The sequence below is a fragment of the Bos javanicus genome, chromosome 7, assembly GCF_032452875.1.
Source record: "Bos javanicus breed banteng chromosome 7, ARS-OSU_banteng_1.0, whole genome shotgun sequence".
In the NCBI taxonomy this organism is placed as follows: Eukaryota; Metazoa; Chordata; class Mammalia; order Artiodactyla; family Bovidae; genus Bos; species Bos javanicus.
In genome coordinates this window covers 4213581-4225269 of record NC_083874.1, presented here as the reverse complement: position 1 = coordinate 4225269, position 11689 = coordinate 4213581, and the positions used below count along the sequence as shown (strand labels likewise).

The following is an 11689-nucleotide window of genomic DNA, read 5'->3' as shown; positions in this document are numbered from 1 at the left end:
TGACTCTTTACAACCCTATGGACTAGCCCGCCAGGCTCCTCTGTCCATGGGATTCTTAAGGTGGGCAATGGGGTAGTTTAGGAGTCTCCCTCACACTTGACATCCAGAAGCAGAAGACAATACTTGACCCCAGGGCTCAGCTGTAAGTCTCAAGGACTGGCTCAAAATGTTGCTGCCTGCTCTTCCTGACCCAGAGATAGAACCCGTGTCTCTTATGTTTCCTGCATTGGCAGGTGGTTCTTAACCACTAGCACCCACCTGAGAAGACCAGTCGAAGACATATATACACTTAAATGTTTTGAAAGTTAAGTGAAAAAACGCAGAAGGCAGAATAGAATGTGAAGTATAATTTGCATTTTTAAGAAGGGTTCTGTCTAAAACATGCCCATATATAAAATCATCTACACAAAGGGATCTGAGGCCTGGGTGCCTTGGGTTGTGGAAAATTATTTTCCCATGGAACACAATTCTGTACATTTTGACCTTAGCTAGGCATTACTTATTCACAAACAGTACTTGAAAATTATACTCATGTGGAAAGACTGTTTAGACCATGAGGAAGCAAGTCTCTAGGTAGCAGGCAGTTCAGTTCAGTTGCTCAGTTGTGTCCGACTCTTTGTGACCCCATGGACTGCGGCATACCAGGTCTCCCCGTCCATCACCAACTCCCAGAGCTTGCTCAGACTCACGTCCACTGAGTCAGTGAAGCCATCCAACCATCTCATCCTCTGGCGTCCCCTTATCCTCCCGCCTTCAATCTTTCCCAGCATCAGGGTCTTTTCTGAGTCAGTTCTTTGCATCAGGTAGCCCAAGTATTGGAGTTTCAGCTTCAGCATCAGTCCTTCCAATGAACACCCAGGACTGATCTCCTTTAGAATGGACTGGTTGGATCTCTTTGCAGTCCAAGGGACTCTCAAGAGTCTTCTCCAATGCAGTAGTTCCAAAGCATCAATTCTTCAGCGCTCAGCTTTCTTTATAGTCCAACTCTTACATCCATACATGACTATAGGAAAAACCATAGCTTTGACTAGATGGACCTTTGTTGGCAAAGTTATTTAATAAGCTGCATCTCACACGCTAGTAAAGTAATGCTCAAAATTCTCCAAGCCAGGCTTCAGCAATATGTGAACCGTGAACTTCCTGATCTTCAAGCTGGTTTTAGAAAAGGCAGAGGAACCAGAGATCAAATTGCCAACATCTGCTGGATCATGGAAAAAGCAAGAGAGTTCCAGAAAAACATCTATTTCTGCTTTATTGACTACGCCAAAGCCTTTGACTCTGTGGATCACATTAAATTGTGGAAAATTCTGCAAGAGATGGGAATACCAGACCACCTGATCTACCTCTTGAGAAATTTGTATGCAGGTCAGGAAGCAACAGTTAGAACTGGACATGGAACAACAGACTGGTTCCAAATAGGAAAAGGAGTTCATCAAGGCTGTATATTGTCACCCTGTTTATTTAACTTATATACAGAGTACATCATGAGAAACGCTGGACTGGAAGAAACACAAGCTGGAATCAAGATTGCCAGGAGAAATATCAATAACCTCAGATATGCAGATGACACCACCCTTATGGCAGAAAATGAAGAGGAACTCAAAAGCCTCTTGATGAAAGTGAAAGTGGAGAGTGAAAAAGTTGGCTTAAAGCTCAACATTCAGAAAACGAAGATCATGGCATCTGGTCCCATCACTTCATGGGAAATAGATGGGGAAACAGTGGAAACAGTGTCAGACTTTATTTTGGGGGGCTCCAAAATCACTGCAGATGGTGACTGCAGCCATGAAATTAAAAGACGCTTACTCCTTGGAAGGAAAGTTATGACCAACCTAGATAGCATATTCAAAAGCAGAGACATTACTTTGCCAACAAAGGTTTGTCTAGTCAAGGCTATGGTTTTTCCTGTGGTCATGTATGGATGTGAAAGTTGGACTGTCAAGAAGGCTGAGTGCCGAAGAATTGATGCTTTTGAACTGTGGTGTTGGAGAAGACTCTTGAGAGTCCCTTGGACTGCAAGGAGATCCAACCAGTCCATTCTGAAGGAGATCAGCCCTGGGATTTCTTTGGAAGGAATGATGCTAAAGCTGAAACTCCAGTACTTTGGCCACCTCACACAGAGTTGACTCATTGGAAGACTCTGATGCTGGGAGGGATTGAGAGCAGGAGGAGAAGAGGATGACAGAGGATGCGATGGCTGGATGGCATCACTGATTCGATGGATGTGCGTCTCAGTGAACTCCGGGAGTTGGTGATGGACAGGGAGGCCTGGCGTGCTGCGATTCATGGGGTCGCAAAGTCAGACACGACTGAGCGACTGATCTGATCTAGGTTGGTCATAGCTTTTCTTCCAAGGAGCAAGGTAGCATGCATGGTGAGTCTTGAATTTTTGTTACTTTTACATGGGAGTGAGAAAGAGGGAAAACCTCTGTGCTTTGTTCTGCATCTATCTGGGTTTTGCATTTTAAAGTCTTTGACAAAGAAAATACTCATGTTGCCTGGACGTGTATGCTTTCATGTATTACATGTACGTTACATAGGTCCATAGACTAGAGCTTCTCCAGCAGCACCCCGCCTTTCTCAAGGTCCTGGTCCAAAGGCTTCCCAGGAGAGGGGAGGATGAGGGGGGAGGAAGGGGTGGGGAGAGCCCATCCACACTGGTAATCGTATGTTCAGGTTCCAATCAGCCCTAAATGACAAGGTAGCAGAGGAAATTTTACCTTCCAAACTGAAAGAAATCCTTCCCAAATCGCAGAGGGGAAATAGGCCTGAGGTGAAGACCGTCCTGAGTTCTCCTGGGTGGAGAACCTCGCTCTGCGTGCCTTTGTGCAGGTAACGTTCCCCAGCCCCGCGCAGTGAAAGGAGCTGGGAAGGGGGTCTCCCAAGAGGGAGGAGAGTGGGTGGGGCCCTTGTAGGATCTCAGTCTTCTCGTGGGCAGACACCGCCTCCAGGGCTCTGGCGAGGACGACAGCACACGTGGGGCTTCCTGTCTGACAAGCCCCCCATCACGATTATGTGGGCCCGTCATTCCTGGGTGTCGTCTGGGACAGTGAGAGCAGCGGTTCACTGTCCTACTTCCTAAGGGGCCTTGGCTCCTCCACCCCTAACTTGCTAACAAAGCCCCCCAAACCTTCCTGGGCTGTCTGCTACCCTGGGCACAAGCAGGCTGCTGCCCATCAGGCTGTGCTCAGGTGGAGGTCCCCACAGGTCCTGCAGGCGCCAGGCTTGCCTGCCTGTGTCCTCACCAGAAGGGCCAAGGGGCTGCTGGTGGGGCAGGCAGACAGACAGGGCCGCATATGGGAACAGCAACAGCTCTGAAGATATTCCACAGGCCGGCTCTGAAGTCAGGGCGAAGCCTGAGTGGGCCTTGCTCTAACTCTGGCAGCTCGAATCCCAACCCTGGGAAGGCTGTGAGGTGGGCAGGTGAACTGTGGGTAGTAGAGCTCCCATATCCCGGCACACTCTCAAAGGCAGATTTCTGTACCCAGCAACCCGCCCCTCGTTCTCCACAAAAAATACGGTGGACCCAGCCACTGTGCTTGACCCTGATCACTGCCTGCTCTCTGGCACCCTTCAGGCTTTCCTCGTGACTTACCAGGCCCTCCAGCTGCAGCGGGGCAGTCAAGAGAGGCCCAGGCTGGCGGAGCACATGCCTGAGAGGCAACAATTTTACAATCTTTCTCCACGTAGGCCCCACCATATCCACCACATGGTCCCCAGCCAGTATGACTGAAAAATGCATCAATGGAGACCATGGAAAATTGGGTTTTCTCTACATTTATTTCAACTGCTAAATGATTAACAACATCCACAACTTCTTAGATTAAAAAAAAAAAAGAAAAGAAAAAACAACCCCAAACCCCCAAAACTTCCATTTTGTAACATCACAAATGTCTTCTAGGTTTTACCAAGGACCAAAAAGCTAAAATTCTCTATATGATTTCCAGTGATGGAAACGAGGCAGAGACAGTAAGCACCCAAAGTGGCGAGTTAGCACTTTCCGGATGCCTGTCGTCCTCACGGAAGAGCCCCTGGAACTAGAATGACAGAAAAGACACTGTGACTTTGACAAGGCTACGCAGCTGCACGTCACGCTTGCTTGCATGCATGCTTCCTGCAGAGTGGCCTCTGCCGGAGAGAGCAAGGGCAGGCTCGGAGGGCCAGTGTGCTGGACCCCGGCCGACGGACGGCACAGGACGCGCCGCCATGCTCCTCCCTGGCCCCCACAACGCCTTGACTGCCTCAATGCCATCTCCACAGAAATGTCACCTGAGTGTTTACGGGACTTTCCAGGCTCAAGAAGTAGGTGTTCCCTTTGACGTGTGCCAAAGGCTCATTGTCAGCCAAAGCAGGACACCCCCAGGAGTGGCAAGAGGCTGTGGATTGAATAGGGCTCGAATCCTAGGAATTCCTATTTTATTTATAAATAAAAGCAGAAAGCTAAGAATGAGCATACTAGGACAAAGTGAATATGCTGGTCAAAGCTATGCTTGAAGAGCGAGAACCCATGCTGGGGGTGCACACCTCACTCTGGGCGCGCGCTGGGCGTGCATGCTCTGCGACAGGCCATGGGGAGCCAGGCCCAGGTCTCAGAGTTCCATCACTCTGCCTGACCCACAGCCAACATGGAAGGCTGCTGGAAGGATTAAAAAAGAAACGAAGTGATTCCCCCAGGTTGTGGTTCCCCCAAACCACACCACCAGGCTATTTCAACTCTGCTGAAGAACCTCCAACATGTCCACCCATAAATATCTGCCAAAACAACAGAAGTGAGCGGAAGCAAGCAGAGCTCAGGGACTACCCGTGACATGAAGAAAGGCACCATCAGCGGGGAACGCGATGCTGTGCCAGTGAGTGCGGGCAGACAGAGATCCAGAGGAGGCTGGGCTACAGCCCAGGAGAGCTGAGGATCTGAGAAAATGAGCATTTCGTAACTGCCAATAAAAGTGGCTGATGGGGTAATTTACTGCTCTGTCCCCCACACTCACAGTATCAGCAGGATCTCATTTTTCAGATTTTGACACATATTTAAAACTTCGACACTGCTGCCTTCTGATGAAGGGTTGAGAGATCCCCACAGCCTGAGAATTCCACACGTAGCTGCAAGAGGCAGCGTGTGAGAAGCTGGAAGGGGCGGCATCTTACGTCTCAAAATAGCAAACAGCTGCAGATCCCACCCCAAGAGGATCCTTTCTGTTCTGCACAAAGGCCCTAATAAAACAATTCTTTACACTGCCACACACGCAAAAAACGAAATCTTGAAGAGTTTACACCTCCTACCCTTCCTGCAAAGGAAACACTCCGTATGTGGTTTTAAAAAGAAAAAACTAGTTTGCTTTGTGGATTTTAAAGAGAATGTAAATTTGGGGAAAGTTTCGTTAGTGTAATGGTTACTCCCCAATGAATTTAGCTGCTGAATACATTGGTGAAATTTCATTAGGTCTCTAGGGATGCATTTACGAGTTGAGACTCCATAAACAACATGTTCATCGAATCCACTTGTGTAAAGAGCTTCAGCACTCAGACCGACAGGCTGTGGTACTAGAGCGCAGGCTTCATTATTCCTGATTCATATTCCCTACTTGAATTTGAGAAGACACAATCCGTGACTGTCTCGGGATCAAGTCTGCTCTTCGAGAGCAGTGTGTCCTGGGACAGGAAACCCGACAGCAGCTGGTTCCTGAGCGCTCGCAGGGCGCTGGTGCTTGCAAGGGCAACCCCACCTTCTGAGTGGAGCCAGCAGAGACCTGCAGAAGACCTGCTGCCAGAAGCATTTGGAAGAAGGGCGAAAGGCAAAAGCAGGCTGGAAGTGGGGTCTTTTTTTTGTTTTTTAAGAAAAAGAAAAGCCAGGGGGTGGCACCTCCACACCAGAAACTGCAGAGATGTTTGCTTTCTGTGTACACACCAAACCTACTTGGGCACTGGCTCCAGGGCTGATCCGGGACAGAGGTGGTGTTTTAAGAGTAATTGCTGCTTCAAGCCTTATCTTTCTCACCAATGGTTTTCATCTATTCAGGGAGAGAACGATTTTGTTCAAAACTGAGTTGGAAATTATGGGTGGGGAAGACAACTAAAAGGAGGGAAGAAAGATAAGGATATTTATAGGCCAAAGGCCCTTGGGAAGGAAAAGGGCTGGAAGACCCTCAAATCGAGACGAGGGACGAGTGGCGTCCTCTGCGGTGCCAGCTTCGAGGTCACCCTTACACGTGCAGGACACAAGGCCACTCCCAAGGCAGCTTGTTTCCACAGGACGGCCCGGCGCTCAGGCCCACCACAGGCTGCAGGCAGCGTGCAGGGTGAGCGTGGGGCTCGCTCCTTCAGCCACACCTGGAAGGTGAGAGGCGGGACGCACCCACAGCCAAACATCCCGAGTGTTTCCCTCAGAGTTTTATGATTTTGGGGGAGTGACACTTTGGTGTTTGTGTTCTACGTCCTGGTACGTCAGCTCAGGCAGAGAGCCCCCACTGGCTCACACACATACCTATTTGCTGGCCCGTCTGTGTCTGTACATCTGCATCATCCTCTGACGGAACACGTCAAACGTGTCTTCTTTGTGCTCCTGCCCGTCGGCACCCAGCCCCTCCCCTTCCGACGCGCTTCCCCTGAGGAGCAAAACGGACAGTTAGCCACGCCTGAGCCCGCGGCCTGACCACCAGGGCACGGACACAGCCTGAACCGCCAGAGGGGCACGCGGTATGAGGGACACACATGGGTGACAGCAAGGGAAAGAGGAAATAGAGACACAGCTCACGGTGGGGACAAGGGACACTCACCTGTGCAGGCCTGTGGACCTTCTGAGAAGCGTGCTCAGAAGCCAGCCCCTTATTACAGCCGAAAGCCTCCCCAGCAGGTGCTAAGCTCACTTTTAAAGGAAATGCTTGCTGCATGTTAGTGGGGCTTCCTAAACTGTGGGCCGTGCTCTCTCCTGGCTAATCGGAGTGTGGGTTCCCAGAAAAGGGAAGTGGCTGTTAGCGTAACCACCCAGAATTACCACTCGGCTTTTTTGATAATAATGAACATGGCCAAATGCCAAGGACCAAGTCTATGCAAATGCAGCCAGAAACTGTGTGAACACCTGCACAGGGACACGACCTGCCAGAAGCCACGTTCAACGCCAGGGAAATCAAGGGGTGCCGGTCAAAGGACTTAGGGCCAGAATCCCCCAGAGAGCCTGTCTCCCCGGGCACAGCTGCCCGCCCCCCGGCCCCTGACGCCTGCCGCGTACACGCTGACCGGCTCCCTGATGCCCTTCCCACAGGAGCCCAGGCCGTGGCCCTCCTTCCAGCCCATCTTCTGTAGCATCTGGAACCCCAGGTTCTTGTCGGTCAGCTTCTGCTGGGCAAAATCAAAATCCTTGGGTTTCTGAGGAGAGAGAAGAGTGCGGCACGTGAGGGGCAGCAACGCGCCTGATCAGGAGCCTGCCCTGGGCTGCACCTGGACACGGTCCAACACCAACACCCCTAATGCCCCTTCGATGCCCCTAGATGCGCAAGATCAAGTCACAGTCCTGGCAACACTCCCTGGGTGGGCTGATATTTGTAAAGGTTGGAGGTCACAGCTTGAGGTGTCCCCAGAGAACTGAACCAGTCTCTCAGGCTTCGCAGCGACTGCTCTTGTTGCAGTGTTGAGACTGAACTAAACTTTGTGAGGGGATGGTAGGGGTTCTGCCCAAAAGTTTTGACTAGGAAGATCCCAGAGTGGAGACCTGAATAAAGAAAGTGGCCAAGTGATGGTCAGGGGCATATCCCAGGCTGGGTGGAACAGGCCTTGAGGCAGGAAGGCCCCTGGAGTGCCAGAGTCAGAGAGGAAGCAGGGCTAAGGCAGAAGGGGACCAGACAGGAATGCAGAAAGGCTGTACAGAAAAACTGTCTCAAAAGGTCCTCTCTATTCAACATCCACTCCTCTCTCATCGTTTCATTCATTTCTGTGAGCTTTCAAAACGCTGGACAGTGACTCCATTCTGGAAGCTTCCTGGGCAGCCCTCAGGCATTACTTACCAAACCTACGTGTGTGTCTGGTCCTTCCCAGGTCTGGGGCTCTGAGTGCTCCCCAAGGACAGGGATGAGGTTCTACCTGGACTCTGAGGTCCATGTCTAGCACAGAGCAGACCTCGCTGAGTGGGTGCAGCTGGGAAGGATGGGGACTGGGAATGACCTTGTCGGTGGAGAAGTAAGAAGCCCTGGCAGAGATCTGGGCTCCAGAGCAGGCTGTGGAAAGACGAATGAAAAGGCCCAGAGGCCTGTGGAGGAGACACCTGCCCGGTGTGAGCAACAGGGATTTCCATTCACTCATGAATATTCATGTGCTGCAAAGCCTGGGCAGCTAAGGGCTCCCAGTTCCTGCCGCCTGAGCCTGTTTCTTTAATCCATTTATGGCCTGGGAGACTGAGAGGGGGCTCATGCGCTCCCAGGGAGAAGGTTCCTTTGTCTGGATCAAGGCAGCGAGGAACAGCAGGGAGGGTTCCAGTGTGGGTGGGAAAAGGGTGGGGAAGGGGCAGGAAAGCTTGGCCACAGGTCCCCCAGGGGCAGGCTTGCACCCCGCTTCAGGAAAGCTGCGAAAGTGGAAGCAACAAGAGGAACAGGGGTCCACTCAGCTGGACACGTCTTGGTGAGTTTTCAACTGTCTAAGAATCAGCCTGCCCGGTCTCCTGGGGGCTAGAGCAGAGCCATGCACCCGAGGCCAGGCTGCAGAGTGCACGAAGAGCTACGAGGAGACCTCTGCCCTGTCAGCAGTCACACCACAGAGAGACCCACGGTGGCAGGGTACCAGCTGGCTGCACACTGGTTAACACCATTTCCTTTAATCCTTGCGGATCTCCTACCTGCAAGGTAGATGCAACTGTCCCGCTTTACAGATGTACAAACAGAACCTCATGCCAAGATTAGATGGCCAGGCTGAGCCTGAAACGGCTGCCTTCTCACCAGGCTGTGCCTCACCAGACGGGTACCTGGGTGCTGGCTCAGCTTAAAACCCAACACACCTGTTAAAAACACACGCTTCGGGCACAGGAAGGTTCCTGCTCTCAGCTGTAACTGAGGTCACACTGACGCTTCGTCTGTCTGCTGAGACTGGCGCGATGCACTCACAACAGTCTGAGCCACCACACGGGCTCTCCTCACCCCTGGACGCCTGCAGAGACACCTCCTGGACTGCTAGGACCTGTGATGTCCCCACGTGTCCCAGGTGACGTGGGCCAGCCTCACCTGCCTGAGGTTCGCTCTCGTCTCCTTCCAATGACCCACCCCCCAGAGGGGCGCCCCATTTCAGTCAACAGCAGCCCTGTTCCCTTAACTGTCCAGGCCGACAACCCCAGAGTCACCCTGGACTCTTCTTGGCTTTTTCTGGTCCACATCCAGTCCATCAGTAAGTCCCACCAACTCCACTTCACCCTGCCTGGGCCTCAGCTCTGCCTGGCCCGCTAGCCCACAGGCTGCTTTCCACACAGTAGTTATAACGGCCATGTCTTCTACCCAAATCCCCACTGTGGTGTGGCCCCCTGACGCCTCTCCCAAAGAAGGGGCACAGTGCTGACACCCACCTACAGACCCCACGTGACCTGGCTGCCGCCACCTCCACTGCCTCAGCGCCCCACCCCCACCGCTCCGCGCTAGGCACAAAGGGCTCGCTGCTGACCTGCGTCTGCCCTGGGGCTTCTATCAGGCCTCCCACCTTGCTCCTTCCTCACCCACCATGCTCAGTTCTGCACATTTCTGCTGCTGACAGCCCTGTTCACGGCTGCCTCTGGGTGGGCAGATGGAAGAGAGAGCCCAGGGGGTTGGTGCCGGTTCATTAATGAACATTCGCACACGCATGCGCGTACACACACACGCGCACACATGCACACGCGTGCGCACACATGCTCAGCTTACCAGCAAAGCAGCGCATTCTTTTAACCACAATTATAGTCTACTAAATCTGAAGCTCTCAATGGCTGAGACGTCATCTTGTTCATCTCGCCGATCCACTGCACACATCAGGCCTTACCCATCCCTTAAACAGACTAATTACTCCATCCTGTGCTCTGGGCAATGCCGAACAGTTTTAAGAGAGATAAGGCTCTATGTTGTTCTTTGCATGTTGACACTTGGCCTGCAGAGTGAGTACAGCCTGCAGCCTGTACCCTTGAGAACTAGGGCAAGCTCTATGTCACACTTGAGGACTCTCAGCCGTGCTCACCTTCTTCTTGGACACAGGGCGACCCCGAGGCCTGTCATAGGCAATTCGAACTGGTTCGTGAACTGGAAGACAAAAGAAATGTATATATACAAATACACAGGTCCTTTCCCCAGATTACTGACACTTAGAAGACAAGCATGCTGCAGCTTTGGCTAACAGCCCTTCTGCCGACAGAGGAGACTAGGAGCTGTACTGCGGGGCCAGCCAATTGGCCCGCAGAGCACAGAAACGAACACAGAAGCTCAGCTGAGTGCTGCCTTGCTGTGGGAGTCTCCGCAAGTGTGACTGCCATGTTTATGATGACGGACCCAACATATGCACTGCTTTCCATGACTGGAGGAAGGCATTTTGCTTCAACAAATAACTGATTTGTGACACTGCGCCCTCTTCATGTCTCTGCAAGTGTTCCACAGATAAAGAACTAAAGTCCACACAGAACTTTCCAGTAAAAACAATCACACTTCTCATACAGAGCACTGCTGCTGTTGCTGCTGCTGCTGCTAAGTCACTTCAGTCGTGTCCGACTCTGTGCGACCCCATGGACTGCAGCCCACCAGGCTCCTCCGCCCATGGGACCTTCTAGGCACCACTGCTGCTGCTGCTGCTAAGTCACTTCAGTCGTGTCCGACTCTCTGCGACCCCATAGACGGCAGCCCACCAGGCTCCCCCGTCCCTGGGATTCTCCAAGCAAGAACACTGGAGTGGGTTGCCATTTCCTTCTCAATCCATGAAAGTGAAAAGTGAAAGTGAAGTCGCTCAGTTGTGTCCGACTCTTCCCGACTCCATGGACTGCAGCCCACCAGGCTCCTTCGTCCATGGGATTTTCCAGGCAAGAGTACTGGAGTGGGGTGCCATCTCCTTCTCCATACAGAGCACTAGATCATATTATTATTATTATTATTATATTTGACAAAAGAGAGACTAGCAGGTCTGGTACTATCTCATCAACCACCCTATCAAATAACTGAGCTTCTAAAATGGAAAAAATCTCACTTTTCCCCCATGAAGGCCATCATAACAAGTATTCTGATGTGCTACCGCCCTCTGGTAAGTTCTGAAGGACAGAAGAGCCTAGTAGAGAGTTAGCAATCGATTGCAACACTGTTTCTAAACAGAAACCATGAGAACTGTTAGCAGGAGAAACTAGACTGATACAGTTGGGTGTGAATATGATGTTCTCAGTAACTTAGAACACATAGATTCTACACACAGTGGAGCACTGTTCACCAAAACCACCTCCTCCCACACAAGCATCAAAGGATCAGCCCCACAAATCAAACACGGCCCAGGCCTGGCTGTGTGGAGACCTGGGTGGGCAGCAGGGAGCCCACCAAAAGCGGCACATGATGTGATTTACCTACGGACAGTCCAAAAAAGGCAAACCACGAGGCCAGAAAATGGTCAGTGGTTGCTGGAGCCAGGTAGGAGACTGTGGAGGGGCAGAGAGGCACTTCTGGAAGAAGCTCCAGCTCAGCAGTGCTGGGGGCACACGCCTGTACACCTTTGCCAAAAC

At 51.7% G+C, this 11689-nt stretch overlaps 1 protein-coding gene across 13 annotated transcripts in view; it reads right to left on the bottom strand.

Annotated features, from left to right (window-relative positions):
• Positions 1-3761: 3761 nt before the first annotated feature.
• SUGP2 (SURP and G-patch domain containing 2) overlaps positions 3762-11689 on the bottom strand; it is a 29324-nt gene continuing 21396 nt past the window's right edge. For 7 of the 13 annotated variants that reach the window (XM_061421464.1, XM_061421461.1, XM_061421468.1 and 4 more), the window contains exons 8-10: positions 10177-10238; positions 7226-7362; positions 3762-6602 (exon numbers count right to left, since the gene is read on the bottom strand). In XM_061421464.1, the coding sequence (XP_061277448.1) occupies positions 6482-6602; positions 7226-7362; positions 10177-10238 (320 nt within the window). In that variant the 3' untranslated portion in view covers positions 3762-6481. The remainder of the gene's footprint in view (positions 6603-7225; positions 7363-10176; positions 10239-11689) is intronic. The other 6 variants (XM_061421462.1, XM_061421469.1, XM_061421471.1 and 3 more) reach the window with 3 other exon arrangements.